The sequence below is a fragment of the Melozone crissalis genome, unplaced genomic scaffold, assembly GCF_028551555.1.
Source record: "Melozone crissalis strain CALT ecotype California unplaced genomic scaffold, PUWL_Pcris_2 ptg000027l_1, whole genome shotgun sequence".
In the NCBI taxonomy this organism is placed as follows: domain Eukaryota; kingdom Metazoa; phylum Chordata; class Aves; order Passeriformes; family Passerellidae; genus Melozone; species Melozone crissalis.
The window spans coordinates 24,559,186-24,584,738 of NW_026535805.1; the positions used below are offsets into that span (position 1 = coordinate 24,559,186).

Genomic DNA, 25,553 nt, shown 5'->3' on the forward strand with positions numbered 1-25,553 from the left:
CAAAGTACAGATCTACGGACTGTGGTTTGTATCCCTCTCCTCCCATGCTGTCACTTCTTTTCAACCCAATACAAGTTCTGCTTGGACATAAAACTTGGGTTTGACCTGTCTGAATGTCCTCTCAAAGGTATTTGTTCAGAGCAAGTGCATAGTGGTTTGTCAAGGTCAGTGCCACAGAAAAAACCACAGACACAGAAAGAAGAGGGCCACCTTCAGGGAGGGGAGTTTGAAAAGGGAAGATAACTTTGTGTATCTACAAAGAGTATACAAAATCAGCAGATAATTCTACAATTTCTGCTCCAAGGCACTTGTGACACATCTACCCTTTCTTCCAAAAACCCCACTGTGGTTTCTGAAAAGATGAGGGTACTTTCATAAAGGTAATTGAAAAAGCCTCCAAAGATAAATTCTCTTTAATGATAGGGAAAGAAGGCATTTCTCATATGTTGATTTGAATGAATTGTCATCACACATCTTCCAGGAAATAACTTCATTTTAGGCTTCATCTTATTTTAGGTTTTTCCTCTTCTAATTTAAATTACAGCAAACTTCTGACACTCATTCAAGAGTAGTTTCTAATTGGTCAGCCTTCTATTTTAACAGCTGTACTTGACACATTAATATTACATTTGATTTAAAGTCAGGTTTAATCTGACAAGGATTTAGTGACAAAGCAGCACACAAAGCAGTGAGAACCTCTGTGTGCATTTCATGAATGATAACTAAGTCACAACTGCATAAATAGATTCTTTGAAATAATTAATGCTCTCATTTAAAGATCTGACACATTTACAATTAGTTTAGGAGTAGGATTAGAAAGGATTTGTTAAAACACTCCCCTTACTGTGAGTGAACATTTAGGCACTGCTGTTTTCTAGAAGAGCCAAATGGGGATTTATGACAGATTTTTTTTAAACTCCACTATTGCAAACTGTAAATGACTAGCAGTGCAGCACAGCAAAGCATTCTTTTATTTTGCTGATCTTAGGCCATATGCTTAATGAAACGCAAATATTTTCTTAAGTAAAAATTGCTCCCAAAAAATCAAGCATACCATTTCATTGGAAAAAAGCTTTCTATGCATGTACAAAACCTCTGAAAAGGAAGCTATGGCCTCTAGTGCAATAGTGACAAAGGAAGGGGATAATGTGGTGCTCACTGAATGAATCTCTGGGCTCAGATTATAATCCTGAAAACACAAAATTATATTTGAGGGAGAAGCTTTTTAGCCCATCTGTAACAACAACTGATGTGCTGGTTTAGATACATCTTTCTCTCACCAGTACACAGTAAATGCTTGAGTTTAAAAGTTTAGCTTAACTTTCTTTCTTTTGTTCAAGACTTGGTGTAGAAAGCAAAATTAATGGCATACAGACCTGGTTTCCCCCGGCATTATGACATTCATAAACTCCAACAACACCATCTGCAAAATGGCCCAAAGTGTCAAGGCAATTGGTACCCTGCTGCAAAGCCCCAAAGGCTATATCTTGATGATCAGGTACCCTAAAACAAAACCAGAAATATCTGCTTGATTCAGTTCAGGGTTTGTTTGGCAGGTTTTTCCTACTTTTTTTTTTTTTTTAACTCCTTGTTTGTAAAAACACTCAGAGTACTTTTAAGATGAGAGGTTAAGGATGAATGATGACTATCATCTGAAAATCTCTATCATCTTTTGAGGGGAGGCAATTATCTAATCATGAATTGATCATGAGTAAGCATGAGTAAACTTGCAAGCTTACCACACACACAGTACCAGAAGACTTGTACCAGAGAAGGAGGGTGAACATACAAATGTGGCACAAAAATCAAATTAAAGATGACTTATCATTTAAAGTGACTCAAAGCTTAATGTTATCAATTAGCTCATCAAGTCCTTTTGTCTTTTCAGGCAACTTAGCTTGTGGCAGAAATAGGACACTACATGTTTCTCAGACTGTTTTTACTGAAATGTTAAAAAAGGGGTTAGGAATTTGAAAAAAAAAAAAAATCAAAGCTTTTCTGATATCTACTTTCTAATGGTTGCACATAAAGTACACTCCTAGCATGGAATCACCTAGGCAAGTCCATTCAGCAAAGTACAGTTGTGGGTAGAGCCCATGAGTTGAACAGTAAAACAAGGGCATATCAGAGCCTCTAAAAACTCCAGACTATAATATGAGTATAATAATACAACGCAGCAGAATGAGCACATGAGGGATGACAGAACAAGACAACATTAGATGTAAGTAATGCTTATGGTAGCACATTTTTCAGGGGAGACATTTTTTCTCACAGATTAAACAAAACCAAATATCCTTTGGCACTCTTAAGAGCAAACAAAGGAGAACTTAATTCCTCAGTATCGTCCTGCTTTATGAGACTCATTAGTATGTATGGTTCTGCACATGTTCCACTGGGGCTGTAATAGCTGGTGCTGCTTTTGCATCTCAAGCCTGTATGTCTCTAGCAGTTATCAAGCACCACTGACATGAAGTGGCCCCAGGGAAAAAACCTCAAGTATTCTTACAAGATACACACAATATCTTACACCACTACACTACCAGCATTAGGTTGACAGGCTAGTCAGACTAGTTAGCGGGCTCAGATCTGACCAACATACTTCTTAATGGATTATTTAACCAAAATCTTTCTATCCTTTCAAAAAGTATTGCTCTTCGAGGATTTCTCATTAGCTAGGATGTTCATGTTACAGAAACTGTTTGCAGTGTCATCCCTCACTTCCCCCTTCTCAGCCCTTCCCAGAAGTCAGTGATTATTCAGTGACAAGAGAAAAGGAGACAAGAAGGAATAGGAGACTCAGCTTCTCAGAGCCTTAGACATCTACCCTTGTCTGCCAAACACACAAGGCCCTCTTGTCTGCTGAATGTCATCATTTGTACTGCAACGAGATTCAGTCTCCTCACTTAACTAGGCATGGGCTTAGGCATAGGCAAAAGCTTTAAAGGGATGACAACAGGACACAGAACATGTGCTTTTGAGTTTGGGTAGGGGACTAACTTCAGGCTCAGGTAAGTTCAGTCCTTTGGACACTCTTCTCTAAAATATTGCAGCTGTAGTTGCCAAAAGTAGAAAAAGCAGCTAGCTATGGAAAAATTACTCTTTAGGAGCAGAACTAACAAAAAAAGCAAATAAATCTGCATGAAGCATTGCATTAATAGATAAAGTAAAACACATCCTTTACATCCAAGTATGGAGGAAGAGAAACCAATGATTTCTGGGGAGGACAAAAAAGAAAACTCCATATGAACTCTGTTTCAGCCAAAACTCACCGTAACTCAGGATAAACATTTTCAAGATACCACTTAAAGGGTTTGCAGCTAAGTCTCTTTCTGAGCTCCATTCGGCTTTGAATACTAGAGGAGAAAAAAAAAAATAAAAGGAGTTTTCAGAGTCAGGCTACTGTCTTCATATATTTTATGGAATACACAGAAAACACAAGAACTATAGAATTGTAGAAATATGTTAAGAGACAACATCAGATTTAGCACTGCTTTCACCTCAGAAGGTGCTATGTCATGAAGAATTAACAAATAGAAGAAAGAAGCACTTGTGACTTACTTGCCATAAGGTACATTCCTGGCTGAAGGCACTGCTGCATAATAGAAATTTTTATACTCATCCATCCAGACTTCTGCTGCTCTGCGTGTATTTCTAGGGGCAATCATATGAAACACATGGGTTATATTTTCTCTAGGTGCAATTAAACCATCCAATTTTTCCTCAGATTAATTTTAACCCTTCCCAATACTATACACTGAGTTGCCCCAAGTCAGGCAGCAGACTCCCTATAAAAGACCCACTTAATAGAAAACCATTAGAGTAACATAACTGAAATTAATGCATTTATAATGAAATTTATATCTTTTCCACACTCCTCACTGCTGCAGGTTTTCATCCAGAACTTAACACAGATCTTTCAGTTCTTTCTGCAAACTTCATGGAATTTATTAGGTTGATGCACTCAAAGTTCCAAAAAGACACAAGCTTTCACAATACTTAAGCCTATGAAACAAACAAGTCTTCTATGGCTGAGGTAAGAGGAAATGTTGTAAAATTTGAGAACGATTCATTATTCTACTAAGTGGGAAAAAAATCCTAATCCAAATGTTTTACTTCTAATCAAACACATCTCTAACTAAAATTCCTGTATTTATGTAATCGGTGTCTTTACATTTTCTTTTGGACTGCAACATGGTGCAATGGCTTTTCCCCTCCCCTGGCTTCCATGTAAAACTCATTTACTTCTACTGTTCATAATTTTATGCTTTGAAAAGGAAGTCTTACTTCATTTGCAACTGCCATGCTCTGAAGCTTACTTTACATTTAGCAGAAAGTTCACCTAAAGCAACTGGAGTGAACTCAGTAAGCAAATAACTTCTTTAATATGATTTTCCAATTCAAAAGACAAAACAATCAGGATTAAGTGAGGAGGCTTGCATGTTGCTGAGCAAATAGGATACAGCGAATGAAAATTTCACAAGACCGATCTGAATAATTTTTTTGTTTGAGGACTGATTTTTTTCTTGCAAAGATTAAATTTTTTGTAAGTAAAATCCTACTAGATTCAGATTAGAAGCTATGTGAATGTATCTTCACCTGCAGTCTCTCAGGCCTGTGAGAGTGTCAGTCACTCAGTCCCTCCTGTCTGCCCAGCAAGCAGCTTGGATGGCCAGAGGCCAAACAGATTTTGGTGGTGAGAGAGGAGGTACTTTGTTTGCCAGGGTGTAACCACCCCAAAGGCACTTTCAAGGCCAGAATGCCTGCCTGTATCCCACTGGCCCATACTCACGGAGGAAGAAGAGCTCAGGCTTTGTGTGACACAAATATGGGCACTGTGCAGATGCTGAGAACTGCCTAAACTAGCAAGGCCCTAAAGAACTCAGGGTGCTGAGGAACACAGCATGGGATACACTTAATGTTGAGCCCCTTAATGAAATAGAACACAGAGATCAGAGGCAGCTTTGCTTGGAGCAGACTGGGCCTGCAAGGCTCACTGGAGTGCTGTGTTAAGGCAGCACAGGCCACACAAGCTGTCCCTGCCCACGTCACACAGCCAGGACATGGTGATGTGGTCCCCTCTCCCATGAAACAGGACTCCCAGTCTCTCACTCAAAATTACCAACCTGTTTGGGCTGCCAAAAGGCAGTGCATACTGACTAGCCAGCTAAAAACAGAGGAGTCCAGAACAAGCTGCCTACAGCCAAGAGACAGATGATGGCTTAAGCCAACACGTCCCAGCTGCACCACCAGCACAGGTTCCATGCACCAGTTTTCCTGGCACCATGGTCCTACACACGTGTATTATAACACCTGTAGTACAAGGATATCCTTCTGCCTAGGGTTTCTTATCCTCTCATTGCTAAAATTGATTTTAAGGCATCCCATTATATTGGTTTGACATACAAGAAAGCTATTTAACGGCACAAGAAAAGCAGTATCTTGGCAACACCCCAAAAATGGAAAAGCTGCAGGAGAGGGAAAACTGCGCAGTATATTCATAAGTTTATTCACTTTTATTAACCGTGCTCCTTGTTACGACACTGGCATTTCAAAACCTCATTAAACTACACCAGTTGCATCCTAAGCTTACACAATGCAGTTTAAAAGGCAAAGCTTTCAACCCTCCTGATACCCACTATAAATGTTGGAACAGAGATGTGATGTACTGAGGACATTTCATTGCTAGTTTTTTGTTTTCACATAAGTACTATTATTCATTTTTCACTGCGGCATAAAATATATATCTCAAAGAATGGGAAAAAAGAAAAAAAATACTAGAGTCCCTACTATACTGAAAAAACCAGGACAGTGACTATTTTAGCAGATATTAAATTCATTAAAGTCACCTTGGTGGCATAACCAGCATGGAAGGGAAGAACAACACCCTAAGGAGATTCCTCAGTCTAAAGTGAATCATGAGTCCAAAAATATCAGCAGCTAGGAACATTCTTATGAATTTAAGTACATCTGCACTCTGTGTTGCTTCATGTTAAACAGAGTTTGGGCTCCACATCCCTTCAAGTGTAAATAAACAATTTTATTTCCAGCTCTTAGCCCACAGAATCTTTAGCCGAGACTTGTACTTCTCCAGCTCCCTGAGCATCGAGTGCAATCTCTAAACCAAAATCTACAGTGATTCTTCAGCTACAACTGATACAGCCTTGACCAAAATGCCCTCAGTACATTTATGCCATACTTTTATCCATATTAAGTCAAAACCACTATGAACATGCTGTTCACAGCACTTTATAGAAGAGAAACTGAGGAGACAGCTCAGTATTTCAGCTACTGCCATGCATGGGTACCAACAGGAAAATTAACAGGCATATTAATCTAAGCCTTTAAAACTGCAATTTCTTAGGTCTGTAGAGAATGCATTTTTAAACATAGCACAGGAAAGGCAAGTATTATAAAGAACCAAGTTGCCAACAGACTGGCATAAATACTGAAATCAGTTTCCATAATATTTATATATTGTATAATCCATAGTATTTGTGTATATATATAATACATGCTGATCATGTAATAATGAAAAGCAAGCAAAGCATATTCATAACTTAGTGTATTGTGCCTTTAGTGAACAATGAAACTGTTTCTACAAAATGAAGTTTTATGACAGTGTTGAAAATAAAGCCTTCTTTAAAATCAAATACACACAATATGTGATGAAATACCAAGCTAAGCATTTCCTTATTTTCCAGATTCTCAGTCTATGTCCACCAGAAGTTTCTCTCTTCCAACTCACACGTTCTTCTCTCAATCTACATAGCTGACTCAAAGTCATTCGTTTCTTTGTAATTAATATTTTACCACGATAGATAATATTGCAAGTTTTTCTGAAGACAAGATCCCTGAAATGGAATTGCTGCCACCTGCTGACCATCTGAGGAAACCCAAACCACTGCTATTCAGCACTCACCTTGCAAACACAGTACCACTCCCACCGGGAAACGTGTAGGGATGCTGTTTGCGGAATACGTGACCCACTCTGCTGCAAGGGATGATTTCTAGGCTCCCACCACATTGCCAAACTCTGAATGAGATCTCTGAAGTAAAAACAGGAATGAAAGACCAACATCATTTACTACTGTTATTTTGCATTATATTTACAGAGAAGGTTTTTAGTGATTGGTGTTGAGAAGATCAAGAGAGACAGTTTATTTAGTAAGTTGTAGGATAAACAAAGGCATGTATCTAAAGCATTTATGATTGTGCAAGCTCAGCAGAAATAAACATACTATCTTGGAAGCAAAATGTGTATCTTCTCTTATCTGAAGTTACCAGTGTTGCCCAAATCCATAAATCCTGCTGCAATTTGCCAGTGACTTAGGTATATGTGCTTTATCTGAACAGCAAACAATAGCAGGCACATTTAATAAATAAATTAATGACCTAGTTTATAACAAAAATTTTCAGCTGAAAACAGAATAACTGAAGATAAGTGAAACCAAGGCAAACTAAAATAACCAATAGGTTTGAGCTGTTAATTTATTACAGCAGATAAACACTCCCAAACAGTGGAAGGAATTATATCAAGTCAATGTTGACTTGAGGATAGACCAAATAAAAACATAACTTCTGTAAATTCAAGGTTATGGACAGTACATGTCTAAGCCAAACTAATGATCTGAGCCACCTAGTGATGACACAAAGGTCTAAAACTTTTCTCAACTTCAACTTCTGATGGCAGAAGTCACCTGGAGAGATAACTTTCCCACAACCACAAGTTAGAGAACATGTTATCTTCATTGCATGTCCAGAGAAAATTTAGAAAAAAATAAAAGTAAATAAAAAGAGATGCTTTGATTTCAGCTGTTGACAGAGTAAGTTAACTGCCTTTCTTCTTGACTGTCATATTCATGAATCCTAGACAGTCAACATATCTCAAGCTGTAGATAGATCATACTTCCAAAAATGTGAATGACAACATTGTCTTTGACAGTATTCACATAAGACAACTAATTTTTCATTTTTGTACACCTTTCAGCACCTTAGATTGTGAAGAATCTCAAAAAAAGTGAATATTACACAAAATAGCTCAGTGGGAAACACAGCAAAGGACGAGAATACAGGGAGAAACAAACTAATTACTACTTGCACCAACATGGCTTCCAAAGCCTGCATGGAAAAAGACAAAATATACAGCAACTAAAACTCAAAACAACCCCACAAACTTCTTTAAGACATCTCTTTTGTTATACTCAAACAGTAGGAAATGTTACTACCAGAGCAAGTTCAGTGGACATAGTTGTTAAATGAAAAGGCATAAGCAGCACATCAATAATTCTTTATGAGATCAAGTTACATTTCTGTAAGAGATTTGTTCTTTTTATTAGAGTGTGTCATCAATATAGAAGACAAGAAATGTCTTACTCATTCCCTGATTTTAGAAAAACTAGTAAGAAAAGCCTAGGTTTTCAAATTAGACCCAAATCTTGTCAAGGTCCACCCAGCTCTCTGGTATACTCTGATTCTCCTAAGCTAATCAAAAAGCATCATAAACATACTGAGAACTGAAGCTTCTGAGTTGGAAAAGAGATTTAACTAATCTTGATCCACTTTTTGTACAGCACACATGCATTACCAGTTACATTTAGCAGCAGTCTGAGAATGTACCTATCTTTATGGTAATTTGGGCAATTTAGAGAAAATACTGCAGGCTCATCTTAAAATTTGTCAAATTGGTACTGACGTGTGAACAAAACCTCATAACAGCTGCTCTGTACATGCTTGAAGGAAAAATGCTAGCTTTTATAAATGAATATGATGTGCAGAATTATTTGGCTAGCCCATTTAGCATTTATTTGCATGTAACACCAAGCCCCTGATGTAGAGCTATACTTGAGAGTAAAGAGGCCTGACAAGTGTGCACATTGAATTTTAAACTGCACATCACAGATTTCCAGTTATCTGCTGCATGTGTCATTTATTGCCAATTAAATCATATGCCATGTGAATTTTACTCATCTTCAATTAGTCCAACAACTAGGAAGAAACCATTAGCTGCCTTCTGCCTGCTTTTCAGGCACCCCTAAGTCTCCATCATTTTCTTCCCAAGGAGGGGGAGGAACTGAATAGAGCAGGAGCAAAATAAACATCTCTTGGCATCCTTGAGAGAGAAGCTGTTGCTTGTGCCCTTTCCTGCTATCAAGGCCTCAATTATCAAAGTATAAAAGTAGTTGCTAAGTGTTCAGAAAAAAACTCAGTAGTTCAAGAACACGCTTGTAACTAATCAAATATTTAAGTGCTCGAGTGGCAAAAGTGGCTTTCAGAGTGAAAAGAGTATTGCTGCATTAAATTTATCCAATGACTTTCCAGGACATTTAAAAAATGAAAAATTATTCTGTTAACATAAATACAATTTAGCAATATACAGCCAAAATAGCAAGACAACAGAAACATGGAATGTAACTGCCCAAAATACCCATAGGGCTTCTTTGAGTATTGCCCAGGATGGTCAGAGACAGGACTGTAGGAATGCCCCTTCCAACTTTTCAGTGTGTTACAGCAGCACTGAACATTTGGTTACCATGTCTCCACACAGCAGACATTTCCTTGTAGGCCCAGCATATGCTTAATGCATATGCAGATTTCAGTAACTCAAAATACTCGTGGGTTTTTACAAGTTCAATGTATTTCAGGATTTTGCAGCTAGCATGTGCAGCAGAGAAGCTTCTATGCTTAGAAGCGTTCCTAAAATGCACTACTTGGAATGTCTGAGATGCATCTCTACCCCAAAAAACTAAATTAATGAAAAACTGGAATTCTTGAGGAGGTGTCAAATTCTGCTCCTTTCAAATATTTCTTGTTTTAAAACAAGTATACTGGCCTTAACTGGAGAAAACCTTTGCACAATGCTGTAATGCAAACAGCTAGAAAAACCTACTAATGCCAGATCTAACCACCAGCTCAAAGGAGAATGGCTAAAGCACAGGTTCTCTCAGCCCCTCACCTCACTTGCCTAAATCTCACTTGTGTCAACATCTCAAAATACAGAAAAAATGCCTTCTCAACCATTAATATCTCATAGGGCTAAAGAAGGGGTATAAAACTACAAAATTCACTAAGTTCAGATGCCAGGCAGAATACTACTGGCAAAGTTCAGAAACAGATAATTCTTCAGTCAGCTAAATTAATTGATTTATTAAGGTGTATCTAATAACATTAAATTCATTCTCCTGCATTCCACTTTTCATGATTAAATTAAGCAACATCTTAAAAATGTGCCTTCAACTGTCAGCATTTAAACATTATTATACTTAATTGCCAATCTACAGCCTGTATTTTTTACTAACCAACTTACATTACAAAAAAAAGTAACTGCTCAATGAGCTAATACTTTTATTCCCTCATATTTAGCATATAATTTTTCATTTGTTATAATTCTTTCATTGAAATAAATGTTTTGGATTTTGCCGATAAAGTGTATGAAATTTAAACGCTGGTTTTTAATCCTCTTTGCACTAAATCAGGCAAACCATGACTCCTTGACAATAAAGGAAATTATGAAACCTGCTTTCATTCAAGGTTGATCAGAAGGGAAATAATACACATACCTAGGTTTTCTCCACCCCAAACATCCATCATCATGTCATACTTTCCTAGTTCTTCAAAATAGGATTTGTCCATCACAAATAATCCACCAGCTATCATGGGTGTCCTAAAGAAAAAAGAAAAAAACAAATTAGTTACAGAACCATGAGCATGGGGGTAACTATTGTTTGTACATCAAGATTAATAGTTTCTTGAAAAAACTGGCAATATTTTTGAATGAAACTTATTTTGCATCTATCAATTCAAATGTTGTTTCCACACATTCCAATGGGACATTTCTATGGCCATTACCACCTTCTGAGGTAGCTTCCAAATTTCCACTTGGCTCACAAGTCACTTACTTTAAGGATGGCAATTTGTGCCAGCAAAATACATTAAAACTGATGCTGTATTTACAGCCCTCAAAACAACTGACTTTAAACAGAGTGACATCTACTTTTTCTTAAGGAAAAACAATTAACTAGTGTGTTTTAAGCAATTTTTTAAATACCATTTATTTCTGAGAATCTCATAATGCTCCATATAAATGAATGAAATTTCATTTTTTATCTAAGATATAGTGAAGATATTCTTTCAGACTCAAAGAAGATGATTTCTAACTCTCCTTAATTGCCAACTACAATCTATTTGAGAAATGGTGGTACAGACATACTTTATGGGAGCAACTGGATTTCCTTGTCGTGCTCTTCTTTGCTCTGGTGTCATGTAATCCCACTTGAATACAAGATTCCAGTCAAAACCTTCAAGAAGAAAAGTAAGATGTTAAAATTACTGTCGTCATCATTCAACTTGTAGTAACAATGTTCATTAAAAACACCAGGAACTGTAATTAAAATGAAAATCTTAAACATGTGCAAAATTCTGGGTAGAAAACAAATAAGGAGTCCGGATGAAAGGTAAAGAAGAAAGAGTAAATATCAAGCACCAAATAACTTTGGATCTCTTGTCTTCAACTATTTCACAAAATGGGAAACCCAAGTGGCTTCCTTACATCAAATAGAAAAGATCATATGATGATCTTCCAGCCATTACAAATGCTCCCAACAATCTTTACTGAATAACTGCATTTCCACTCTTTAGCAGTGATCTCATATTTACATTAACACAGGCTTTATGCAGTACTCTTGAAGGTAACTCTAAAAGCAAGAGCTCTCCGTCATGAAGGTCACAACAAATTATGTAGGTTCCACTTATCTTGTCAATATTCATTTAACTTCATACTTTAAAAACATTGTGTTTTTAAATGCACCATTGTTTAAACCTGAGGCAAGTGCACTAGAGCACCAAGATCTTACTTTCCTTATGCATATACATGTAAGTGTGAACACACAGTAACAACTGGTCTGGGCCTGTCGTGAGTGAAGCACAGAAGCACAAAGATCACCAGAACAGACAAGATCAATAGGTCACCTATAGCAGTTTTCTACATTACAGCCATTAAATTACCTCTTTTAGGCAATGATACAAAGCTCATATAAGACAAACTTCTTATAGGAAACACTTTCAGAACAGTTTTTGTGCTGGGTTATGCTCATAATCATGAATATCTATTTAAAAAACTGCACAAGACCCATAGCCCTCTCCCAGTACACCCAGCAAATCAGCCTTGTACACTCTGCCTGCTGCCAAACACATTTAGATCCTATGAGGTCATGTAACAAATGATTTCCAGATTTCTGGTGCACAGATGTCAATAGTTTTCATTCTCCAGTATAAAGATAAAGCAATTGCTTTGTGGGGAAGTGGAGGAAAATAGCTAATGTAAACAGGCAACAATTACAGCCTACAAACTGCCTGTCTGCATCCATAAAGGTGCATAGCAGTGACTGATGTAGGAAGTTAAAAACTCTGCAGTTTTCACTTTAACTCATGAGATAGTTATCACACACAATGCAGAAATTACCCTGAACAGTCTTTATAGCATGCATGGCAGCTCCTTCTTTCCATGTCTGAGTATTTCATGAAGCATTGCACTGTAAAAATGAAAGACTGTCAAATTACTCTAAAACTCCAAGTAGCAAAACTGAAAAATGGCTCCAACCCACAGCACTGCAAAGCCTCCAGCATGAAGAGTAAAATGAGTTCCAATAATACCATGCAGTTAAAAAGCCACATTTCATCCTAGATAGCCAGCAAAATTACTTGCATCTGGGAGAAGCTGAAAAACGCCCTGTTCTGCAGCAGTTACTGTGTACTCCAGTGAACACAAGGGGTCTCTTTTGGAACACAGCACTCTCACAAACTGAACAAGTGTATAAAGCCTCTACCCATTCAAAACTGCTTTTCTGTCTCCATCTTCACAGACTCTGGGAAAAATCTGCACTCAATGAGATACTATCAGTAACTCTGTAAAACGAGTATTTTTAAACACAGTGCATATCCAGTATAAACTCTATCCAGTGTAAACTGCATCACAGGCATACTCTAAATCATTAGCTCTCAGTTAACTACAGCTTGTTCCAGTAATTGTGGTGTTTCTCAGGGTGGCATAAATAGTTCCAGAAATCCCCCTCAAAAAAAAAAAAACAACAAAAAAAACCCAAACCAAACAAAACAAAAAAACCCCAACCAAATAAAGAACCTGTAACATTAAATGCATGGATTTAGTTTTGGCCAGACTTGGGAATTACTTCAGACTTGTCCACTTAGAAAAAAAGTGTGTACCATTTGCTAGGTTGCTTGTCTTGGATGATTAAGTCCTTTCAAGACAGACCAGGTACAAATGCTGTCCCAGCTGTTTCAACTCTCCATGCTTCAGCCACACAGACACTGTACCTAAGGTTGAAAGCATAGTTCGGTTTCCATGTTTAGACTTGGCCCCAGTGGAAGTGTCCTGTGGTGCCAAATGCTGTAGTGCCTCTAACATGGCAATCTGGCTTTTGGGAACTGACAAATATATTATTGATATTTCAAGTGACCCTCAAATAGCTTGGCACACTAGTAGGTGCAAAATTCCCATTAAGGTCAAAAAAGAGTTTCTCACTCCTCAATCAGAAGTATGTAGGATTCATGCACCTTAAAAAATGAAAAACCAAATCTCTTTCCACGTACAAAAGGAAAAAATTAGTACTAAAAATAATAGATAAATCAACAAATTAGGTAATGCAGATTAAAAGATAAAGCATGAAGGGCAGTAGTAAGTCTCAATCCTCTCCCATTTAACTTGGGAACAATTTAGCATGAACCCAGCAGCAACCTGATCTAAGGCTTCAAAGAAAGAATTCCTCCTCCTGCTCCTGCAGACAACGATAAAAGCCACACAATGGTATAGAGATTTCTGTAGTTAATATTTAAGGAATAGATTGGGTAAGGGCCTTAAGGTGTAATAATGCTGGCACATACAATAGCACAGAACTGTACATTAGCACACTGTGAATATATACACCATAGGTGTCATTTCAAAACACTAATTAAAAGGACATAGAACCTCTCACCTCCAGATCACTGGAGCATATGCAACATTATGCAAATACTGCTTTTATTTTAGTTCACTGCAACAACCTAGGTGACCGGTCAGAGACTAGAATCTAAAAGAATAGATTGGAAACTGGTTTTTCCTTCCTCACTTCAGGAAATCCATTCAGAAAAAGACAGGACACACTGAGAACAGCACTCTAATTTTTATATTGTGGCTCATTTTGCACCTTTTATGCAGACAGTCGTGTTTCCAGGGCTACAGGAACAATTATTTACAAATAATAGTTGAAAAAGCGGGGTGAGTGGGTAGGGAACAACTATTTTAAATATTAGATTCTTGCTAGCACTTAAAGAAGTTTTAAAAATCTGTAATAAGTAGGGAGTTCAGCATGTAATTGCCCTCTCCCTCTTTAAGAAGATGAGAATAATTTTTTTTAATTTTATTTAGGGCTTCAAAAGTCTTCCTGCTATTTGCTGTCAATACTTCACACTACCTAGACATTGAAACGGTAGTACTTCTCAGTTTAACTGGGGATATTTTCAATGGCAAAGGTATAAATACTACAATTTTTCATGGTCACATGTGAGTGTTTTCACAATTACAGATCACGGCTAACAAACATTTATTTTTTTAAACACATTCCAAAGCCTTCTGCTTATTCAGAAGAGTTTAATTTTTTAAGCAAACCAGCATCTTGGAAAAAACCTCATAGACACTGCATTGTTGATGGGCTTCTAAACTAGTGAGCAATTAAAGCCTGTGTTATCTAAAAAGAGAACCATAAGCTCTGGCTATTAGCCTTTTCTGACACATTTACACAACCCTACAAACCTTGGAGCAAGTCTTGCATATTGGTAAAAGGCAGCATAAACTTATAAGAATTACTATAATAAAGATGAACTTTTAAAGCAGAGAACAGTAAGGCCAATTAAAATCCAAGGCAAGAAGCAAGTGACCTATGGAACTTGAAACTAGATCTAGGAAAGGGAAGAACAGTATGTTAATTGCCCATTCCACAACTGCAGTGATTATGAGCTTTGATTCTTGATGGGTTTTTTAAAGTCTGTATTCCAGTACAGGTACATACCGCCTTTTAAATCAGCTGACGCCCCCACGTACTGGAAGTTGTCCATATTAATTACATCAATAATAGGAGACACAACTCTGGTCTTGTCCTAAAATAAATGTTAGAAAGTAATATTGAAATAATGAAATCAATATATAAAGATTCAGGCAGGATGTGATGTTGAACAGTTCAGCAGGATTTCATTAGCATGTCTCCCCAGCTCTCCCCCTACTTCCAAAGGGCCCGTGCTGTGAATAGCACTGCTCAGCACTGCTCCAGAGAGCAGAAACCATGGCACAGGCTATAACTGGAAATCCTCTTTCTATTCTAGGCAACTTTTATTCAGTAATCCCCCTCTTCTGACTTCCTCTTGAAGAAGGCAGCAAACCTGGGGTTCTAAAGGCAGTCAAGCAAACAGCACTTCCATTCTTACTTTTAAACCCAATGCAAAGAAAAGCATCCAGACAATTCATATTTTTCACAGCAAATCTCCAGCTATGCAGTGGACTACGGTCTAATTATTGCAACCTTTAAGGGACACTTAGGCCTTTCTGCAATCAGAAAGGTCTTAGGTTAATGCCAATCCATTTCACACCAGGAGAATCACACTTCAATAACAGATACTCAGATAGGAAAGGGAACATAAAAAGCACTTCAGACTCATGGATACTATTAATCTCCAGCAGTTAAGATTCCAGTGGTACAGATAACCACAGTCCTCTATCCAACCATGGTCTCGTATGCTATTCTGAGCAATGTTAATTATTTTAACTGATGTTTTTGCCAAAATAGTTTAAGAACAAAAATCTTTCCAACAACTCCATGTGTATTACCCAGCAGAATCACAAGACCTCCGTGTTCTAAAATAAGACTCATCTAATGTTAGAAATGCAGTATCATGGTTAAGCCAGTTTGTCTCCAAGAGTTATTGCTTGAATTCAAAATAAAAGTTTGGAGCTGCACAATTTAACACCATCCAGAGAACAGATAACTTCAGAACAGCGTATCATCAAATCTGTGAATATAAAAAATGTTTTGAACAAAAAAGGAGATATTTTGGTAACTCCTATTATAGAGAAACTGTTCTCATGCTGAAAACAAATACAACCTAAACATCTCCATTTTAGAAATTTATTTTATAAGTATGTCTTGAAACAACACCACATATATTCTAAACAATGGTTCAAGCATGTATTCCCCTTATTAACCAGTATTATGCAGAACAGACTGGAACCAAATTAGTATGAGGTTGAGGTCATAAAAAAAGACTTAAAAGCAACTTTGACAAATGCTTTGTTTGGTCCAATAAGAACCTTTAACACCCATTTTCTTTTTATTGAACCTTAACTATTCAATCTCTGCTGATTTTAAATCAGCCCTAATTACATAAATGGCATCTACTAGGTCATTCTGCCTGAGTGAGCAAAAGTCATAAATTTCTGTATCATCCAAAAGAAGAATTCAAGCAAGCCCAAGAGAATTCAAGCTGAAGACGAAGTGAAAAGCTGAAGACACATTGCTTTTTCCATTCCCATTACTATGACTGCAGCTATGCCAACAAGGTTAAAAATTTGCTTCCGTGAGAAATGTAATAGAACATCTAATCTCGTCTCCTACTGAGAATTAATTTGTTTGGTCTAAAGCAAACTAGAAATACAAACAAAAAAGGCCAACCTGCCATATTCCCTCATGGATCACATCTTTAGCTCCTGTTTCTCCTAGTGATAGCCTCAAGCCCATGTTTGCAATGGCAAGCAAGGCACAGTTTTGCTAACTGTGTTGCACTTGGGAGGGAATTACAATTTACTGCACCTTCCCTGCAAAGTCCTTTGTGTGTGTGTGTGTGTGTGTGTGTGTGTACCCCTTCCTACATCACTGAAATGCTCTAGATGTACTCATGTCCTTATTTTAGGCATTCTATATATAGTGATAGAATTAGGAAACTCCCTTAAATAAAGACTGATGAGGCAGAAGATATTGACCTGTCCAGTTATTCACAGTTTATCTATGAGCATAAAACACACAAATGAAAACATCCTTCCTTTCTTTCTCATTTATTCCTTAGCTGAAATTCAGACAGATTATACATCTATGCCCCTCTCAAAGTATTTTTGAAGAAGATTTGTTTTTCAAATAGTTCTACTTGATCAGGTTGAACCTGGTGGTAAAAGCTGCCCAAGTTATCAGGTGCCACATTAGGCAGAGCTTCATTTAGGCTTCAGCTTATCTCCACCAAGCTGCATAAGCAGGTAGCATGTTGTCTCTATACACCTGAGCTTTAACTGCTGGTCTGATTATTTCTATCAATATCAGTGCAACACCACACTAACACCACTTGCTACACCTAACATATTTAAACAACTCTCAGTTGTTTCTCTGACAGCCAAATACCCAGGCCATGTGCATTCAATCTTGATGTATAACCCTCACATTGTTGGCTTGGGGATATGCTGCCCTTCTGTGACTTGAAATTACAGGATTTGCTCAGTACCAAAGCAGAAAAAAGCTCTGTACATTCTTAAGTGATGCTTTGCAGAGCATTAGAAAGTTGTTAATGCAGACACTGCTAAAAGAGAGCTTGTGGGTCACCAAATTACAGAGTTCACTCATTTAAAAGACTAAAAAGCAGCTGGTTCCTTTAATCACACTATGCATAAATAAGTATCTTGCTTTAGGATAATTTAATGTAGAAAATCTTTAGCCCTCTAATGGAAGGTGCAACTGGAAAGCCATGTACTTCTTGGTGAACATAATGAAAAGAAATAGCCTGCAAACACTGCAAGTCCCTAGCAACTGAAAATTTGTAGCAAACCACATCATCTTGACAATTTATAAGGAAGTTATGAATACTCTAGAGAATTAGGCTTTATATATTGTTCTTAGAAACCACAAGAAGTTATCCTCGAGATTCTGCATTCATTGCTTCCCCCTTCTAAAAGTCTCAAGACACTTCAAAGATTAAACTTTACAACACTATTAAGAGAAAATATAAATATTTTCCTTTTAGCATCAGTTAAAAGTGGTCTCACTCAAAGTCAAAAAATCTGAGACAGACATGAAAAAGCAAACCACATCTCACTTCTTAATTTTAGTCATTTTTTCCTTTTAAGATCATCTCTGTTTAAAAATACCTTCCTAAATATGACAGAGGATTTACTGCTGTGCTATGAAAACAGATTAGTTCAGTTCTGCACCAGAATCTTTCAATTTATTTTTTTCACACAATTGCTGAATTCTAAGAACAGAATGTCAAAGTGTTTAGCAATTTGAAAAAGAAAAAGCCAAGTAGATGAGTGCCCATGAAATTGCTAGTAGTTATAGATGTTTTCAGAACTGCATACTTATTACTATGCTGACATTTTTGAGGAATCAAAGGGTTAACCTCCACTGCCTCCTCATTTAATGACACACAAAAAATCTAGATGGCATAAAAGGTAGCCTTAAGAATCAAGCAGAAAACCACTCTCCAGGAAGAAGCAAAAGGTACACCAGCTCCAGGTTACATGAGCATCTGTACACATTCTGAACTCTAAAGTGGTCACTTGGTGTGTATGCTGCTTCTGCACTGAGCTTGTGCTCAAATTGCTGTAGAAAAGTCCCTAGCAGAATCAGACCCCCTCCAGAAATGCTAAGCAAACAGGGCTCCTGAAAATAGGAAGATACTCTAAATAGGAATCCACCTTATAGAAGAAAACTCTGGGATGGATCATGTTTTAATTCAGGAGGAAAGTTTGATATCTCAGGTGTCAGAGGCAGAGCTTTCTAAAGTGGTTATGACACAACAGATAGAGTTCTGCAGAACTGACTTGATTCAGACTGTTTCTTGGAAGCTGTAAATTCTTATATTGTAGCACACACTATTACTCTCCTAACACTCCAACAGAAATAAATGCCAAGTGGGCAATTCTGGAACAGAAAGAAAAAAAAGAAGAACAAAACACACTTTCCACCAGATATACAATAGAAGCAGCTGCCTATCAGAAAACACAGTATTCATGAACAGCAGCCCTGACCTGAAAAAAGTTACCAGTGAGCAGAAAAGAGTTCATGTCTATTCAGCTTCTTGTCACTGAGACTATCAAAAAAGGGTGCCAATTAACATCAACTAACATACTGTCTGCCCTGTGAGCTGAATTAATCCATTTAAAATAACAAAGAGCTATCATATACAATATATAAACACTAACCCGGCCTTAATTATTTGAACAATCAGAAAACTTAAAAGCTGCTTTTTCAATCCCCATAGCTGTTGGCTGGGAATCTTTGCAGATGACAGTTAAATGGAATTCTATATCCATTATTTATTTAACAGTACATCAATCTTTTAAGACTGAGAAAAATATATTCATACAGCTGAAAACTATTCAGTGGTACACAATTAGTGTACTATGGTGACAGTTGGAAGCAGCGAGTTTTGAAGGATCTAATAATTCACATGCCACTAAAATGTAGCTGCTGCAAGAAGCAAAATATGCACCAGCTTCTCCAACCTAATACACCCCATTCAATGCTGGATCTTCACAAAATTGCCAGCAATTTAGTAAGAGGTTTTACATTCTGTTACAATGAAAAGGTAACACCTTTTCAAATTCCATATCAGTTTCAGAAAGATAAATGAGTATGACCTGCAAAAAGTCATACAGAAGAGAAATGGGAAAATTACCAATAAGTGTCTTACCAAATGCAGGGTTTTGCTGACCAAAACAACCACTTCTCTTCTTATTTCTTGAATAAATAGATGCTTCAAGTAGTTTACACAAAAGGCCTGAAAACAGTTCCCATGTCCCATTCATTACTGCTTTAGCTGCAAGCATTCTCCACTTCTTTTAGAGATATATTTTATGCCTTCAAGTTTATTTTCCTAGTTAATAATTAGAGAGAAATTCCCCCAACCTTTCTGAAGCTGCAACACTTTAGATAGGTAAAAAAAATCAGCAGGAAGTGCTATGGTAGCCATGCTGAAGGGCTTTTTAGGCTCTAGGTACTTTAATAGTGTCCAGGTTTGAGCTGATTAGTTGTTTCTACTCCAAAACAGGACTAACTGCTGTTGTGTCTTGGGCAACTTGCAGTATTTCTGCAACACCTGGCAAACATAACAGGCTATTGCCAATTTTATGAGGTTCAACAAGGCAAAGTGCCAGGTTCTGCACTCAGGTCACAATTTCATGCAATACTACAGGACGGGGGATGCTGATTGACAGCAGTTGAACATGACCCAGCTGTGCCCAGGTGGCCAAGAAGGTCAATGGCATCCTGGCCTGGGTCAGCAACTGTGTGGCCAGCAGGAGCAGGGCAGTGATCATCCCTTTGTATTCAGCACCACTGGGACCACCCCAATCCAGTGTCCTTTTCTGGGCTCCTAACTCCAAGATATTGAGGTGCTGGAGTGTGCCCAGAGAAGAGTAATGGGGAGCTATGAAGGAACACAAGCCTTTTGAGGAGGAGCTGAGGGTGTTTAGCCTGGAGAAAGGAGTCTCAGGGGAGAGTTCATGACTCTGTACAACTACCTCACAGAAGTTTGCAGTAAGGCGGGGATCAGTCTCTTAGAAGTAACAAGCACAGGAAACAGGAAATCGTCTCTTACATCACAGAGATTTGGATTGTGTATTAGGAAAAATTTCGCCAGTGAAAGAGTGGTCAAGCATTAGAACAGACTGCCCAGGGAAGTGGAGGGGTCACCATCCCTGGAGGTATTTATTTAAGAGATGTGTAGATGTGGCACTTCAGGGTCATGGCTTAATAATGGGCTTGGCAGGTGCTGGCTGGGTAACAGCCAGACTCAATGATCTTAAATGTAATTTCCAACCTACATGATTTTATGATTCTAAAAGCATTACAGAACCAAACAGAAAAAAGAAAATCAGTAATCAGTTGACAGCTTCTTCATTGGCATACTGAGTTTACAGGGTTCACTTCCTTCTCTCTCTCCGTTTCTGTTTTTGGGGAATGCAAAGGAAAGCATAAGGTGGATAAGTGAAGAAGTGGGCATTAACCAAACAGAGTAGCTTCGCAAAGCCATTTTGATCAGAAGCATTTTAGAACCAAACCTTTCCTGGAAGACTAGCTTTCCAGAAAGGGAATGCAATTAAGAAAGAATAAAAACCCTGTTGTCTTGAGTGTTTCTTAGTGCTTTTTTGGAATTACACTTCATTCAACTTCCACTTCAACTGAGTTCTTCCAGAGCAAGTTAACAAGTATAACCAACCCCTGGAGAAAACAGTATAGTTTCACTCTCAATCCTCTCAATTGCTTTTCCAGGACACAGACTTAGCATCATTTTCATAGATGCTGAGAGCCTCTAGTTCCTGCTAGTTTCCACAAGAATTTTGGTTTGACAAGTCATCCTCTCTCCTATTATCACACTGAATTTTAATGAGGCATAAAGAATCAGGTAAACTGAATCACATCAAAATGATACTGGTAGAAGAGAATCACACTTTGCTCTAAAGATTTTCAGCTTACTGAGGCAGTCCCTAAAGAACCAAGGAAACATATATTTGAATTACTTGCAAAGATAGTAATAAATATTCAGATTTTATGTTCCTGTGTTCACAGATTAAATGAACAAAAATATGTTTTAATCACAGAACACTCCAATCATCTCCATCATCTTAAATCAGGGAAAAAGCTTCCTTAGGAAAATGAATAAAATTAATCTAGTATAAACCAGATGGCTTTAAAATTTAAAAGCTGCTTCTTCAGGAAATTACTTTACAACTCTTTACTAACCTCAGCTACTCTTTCCAAAAGTGGTTCCAGCCAGTGTTCATTGCACTCACAGTGACTATCCAGGAAGGTCAACACTTTGGCTTGTGCTGCATCTGCCCCTCTGACACGGGAACGCATCAGGCCTGAGAAGTAAAGACAGAAAATTTTAAGTACTTCCTGGGGAAAACAATCAACTGTAGTGAGAAACTATTGCATTCTAAGTTAGTAATTAGTTAAATTACTCAGACAGGGCAAATACACAAGCTCCATTATCAAAACCAGATGCACATTAAGAATTCAGTGAAATGACTTCACACCAAACAGCCTGCAAACAGCCTGCCCAGCCTACTGCACTCTACAAGTTTCCATCTGATTTCAGCAGAAGAATAAAAGTACCTTTTCAAAACAAGTGATACATGAATACAGACGGATCTGTATTACTCCAAGTGGTATTTACACCAATAAATCTTAAGATTGGACCTGAAAACAAGTATGCCTCCTCAAGTTCTACTATGTAACTAAGGAAAGCACCATAATTAACTTACCCTCCCCACCTTTTTGCCACTCCCCATCTTAGTACTAACCAGAGTCTGTACAGTCTTCTATGAATTTCTTCAAGAAATAACCATGCTTCATTAATTCCCATTGGAGAACCCTACCCAATCCATTTGTCTTTCCTCTACATGGAAAGAATGGCTGTGCCTACAGCCATTCTCTTGTTTTGCAGTTTGTTTGGGGTTTGTCTGTTCTGAACAGATATCTTTAGGCAGAAACTCCTGGCAAAACCCAAGGTTTTTCAGAAGTTTCTTCTCTATGTCTCGATTACATAGATACCCTCACTGATTTACTCTGCTCCTTTTCTTTACTATCTGTTCACTGGATGACCTCACCAATCCTTAAAGTCCCTTGCTATATATACACACACATAGCAAGCTTCCTCCCATTTCTTTGCAAATTTCCTCCCTACTTTTTTCTACTACTATTCAAAAATTCATTGATTCCTTTTTGTTATGTGAGACCAAAGCCAGGTCTGATTTGTTTTGGTTTTATTTTCTTTTAAATTTTTTTTTCCTTTTTCTTTCTTGATTGTTTCCCACTAAATCTGTCCTGGTTTGTCTGGGCATTTCCCCCCCTCCCCAGCAGAAATACTGTAAAAGAATCAAGCCTGTTACTTGCTCCTCCCTTTACAAAATAAACACACAAAACATGACTATGCCAAGAGAACACAAGATGCTTATGAGGAAACGCTTGTTTGCTTTGACTAACATTCAATATCAGCTCCATCAAGATCATTTTCCTATCTCTTATTTCAAGTGTGAGCACAGTTCCAGATACATGCTGTGCCATGGCTCTCCAACATTTCACATTTTATCTGTGGCACAGTGACACCTAACTGTACCTCACAGACTTAGTGCTGGTGCCTTAATTTCAGTCTTTGAATCTGTTCTGTTCAGTTTTTCCACATCAACCCATTCCTCAAGCACTATCACTATACTTTCTCTAACTTCTCAAATTCCACCCCCCAGAGCTTATTAATTCTAAATAATATTGTTGAAGAGCCATCTTTAGTTCTTTAGAAAACACACAACAGTGTTTTTAATTTCAGAGTTTAAAAAAATGGACATGAGCACTTTGGTCATTGAGTCCTCCACAATCACATTCAGGCTTATAATGAATAGAGCTGAAAAGGTCCCACTGAACATTTATTCTGTAGACTACCACACCCTCAAACACATCTGTTCCCATAACAAACTCTGGTACTAGAGATGAGACTAATAGCCACTAATATTTATTTCTGAAAGAAAGGCAGTTACTGTCACCCCCATCACTGACACTATCTCTTCACCTCAACTTTTGCTTTAAAACACACTGCTTTCCTCTATTGTTCATACTGCTGAGCTACTCTTATCACCCTACACAGTGCTTAATTTCAGCAATTCTCTTAAATTTTAATTTGTATGTGTAATATTTAATCTCACAAAGATACAAACGAATACTCTGTCTTCTATCTGCAAATATTTGTGCTCTTCTGACCTAATAGATTTGTCAAATCACATTTAATTTTCAGATATAGGAATGCACATTCCTAAGCATGTATTTGTATATGCATTGCAAATTAATATTTAAAATTACTAAAAGAAACAAACATCAAAAATGTGTTTCTTCATTCTGTTTTTTCTTCACTGCTACCTCCATCTTCAAGTGATACACTGAAAAATGACATTAACTTACTCAGAACCTGGCAACCATGGCAAGTCATAAAAGACTTGCTTTCCTAATAAGCCTTCATTCACAAGTATATTCCAAACAGAATATTTAAACACTAAGAACCCATCAGTTATTGTACTAGCTTTAATTATGGGACAACACATATTTTGTGCATGTAGTTTCCAGTTCCTGACAATCTAATGATTCCAGCTCTTCCCCAGGCCAGCTCACCAGTCTAGAAGATGCAGCTTATAAAAATTAGCAAGCACATATGTGCTAATTCAGTCAGCTATTTCAACTGTCAAATCTCAGTTATTATTTCAAACAGCTGTAGATAACAGTTGCCTCCATCTAATACTTTAAACTCCACCGTCAGTGAACTGCTGACTGAAGGGCTCAGTGCTGTGACACCACAACTTAAAAAGCAATGTAGAAGAAAACACAAATGTAAGACAAATTTGTTACAGGGCACACTGGCTTCAGAAAAACCAGCATACTTGGTCCCACCCTCCTGGCTCCCTCCGCTCTAGTCAAAGCAAATTGTTTGTCTGCCTGTCCAACAACTAAATCCATAAAATGATATCTAATAAGGGAACCAGCAAAAAAAGACGGCTATTTTTAAGCTGCATCATTTCAAACACAGATACATTTTACACTGAGACCTTGCATACTACGGAAGCAGCTTAACTAAGGATTCAGGGCAGGAAGAGAAAGGAAAGGTTGAAGATTAAATGCAATTCCTGAAGGATGCTCACACTGTAAAAGCCAACAATGGGCAATTGTGCACAGAACAATATGGAAACAATCACAATGACTGTTTTTACCTGCACAATTACCTCTTTGTTATTCCTTCCACTAGTAGATTTATAAAGAGAAGATCTCTCTTCCAATAAGGAAAGTAAAGCAGAATGTTCCTTTAAAAGACTTGATGAAAACTAACAGATAAGGCAGCACAGTGGAATTTGTATCTTACTTCCTTAAAATTAAGCCTACCTTCTCGCCGATCATTCCGAAGAACCCGTACTTTTTCAATTTTTCCCAAGAGTGCCCCATCGTCAGCTTAAAAAAAAAACAAGAGTAAGTTTATTAATTTAAAAAATAAAGAAAAAAAATCAAGTGATGAGATCCAGTTTTGCAATCCAACATTTGTATACCAGAAGAGATGCCATCTTCAAAGAAAACAAAAGTTTTGTAGGTGAAAATGTTTGTGTTCATAAATAGTTACTCCTCTCACAAGACATAAAGAACAATTACCAAGCTGAGAAATTACTACCTTCACCATGTTACTTAAAGCTAGCTTAATTTTACAGTCTTGAAATAATTTTATTTAACTATTTTCTCTTTGCTTACATTAGACAGTTTCTACATTACATACAGAGAAAAAACTTCCATAAAATTAAATAAACTGCTTTGTTTGCCTATAAGAAAGCTCACTTTCTAACCAACATTAAGACAAATCTGACCTAAGCTAGTATTAGTAAAAGTATTAATGCAAATATATATTAGCTTCTTCTAAGAAATATGACTCTGAGGTCCATTTCAATTGTTTCAACTTCTGTCATGATACACTAGTACCTACAAGACATGGACTTATTTTAG

General features: G+C 37.4%; 2 protein-coding genes across 3 annotated transcripts in view; one reads left to right on the forward strand and one right to left on the reverse strand.

Moving 5' to 3' along the window:
* Positions 1–25,553, forward strand: part of PGBD5 (piggyBac transposable element derived 5) — a 316,445-nt gene that overhangs the window by 86,325 nt on the left and 204,567 nt on the right. The gene's annotated exons all lie outside the window — the stretch shown is intronic.
* Positions 1–25,553, reverse strand: part of GALNT2 (polypeptide N-acetylgalactosaminyltransferase 2) — an 86,646-nt gene that overhangs the window by 4,112 nt on the left and 56,981 nt on the right. The window contains exons 6-14 of the mRNA XM_054279564.1: positions 24,948–25,013; positions 21,768–21,889; positions 15,060–15,147; positions 11,207–11,294; positions 10,557–10,660; positions 6,920–7,046; positions 3,559–3,651; positions 3,270–3,353; positions 1,377–1,503 (exon numbers count right to left, since the gene is read on the reverse strand). Of these exons, the coding sequence (XP_054135539.1) occupies positions 1,377–1,503; positions 3,270–3,353; positions 3,559–3,651; positions 6,920–7,046; positions 10,557–10,660; positions 11,207–11,294; positions 15,060–15,147; positions 21,768–21,889; positions 24,948–25,013 (899 nt within the window). The remainder of the gene's footprint in view (positions 1–1,376; positions 1,504–3,269; positions 3,354–3,558; positions 3,652–6,919; positions 7,047–10,556; positions 10,661–11,206; positions 11,295–15,059; positions 15,148–21,767; positions 21,890–24,947; positions 25,014–25,553) is intronic.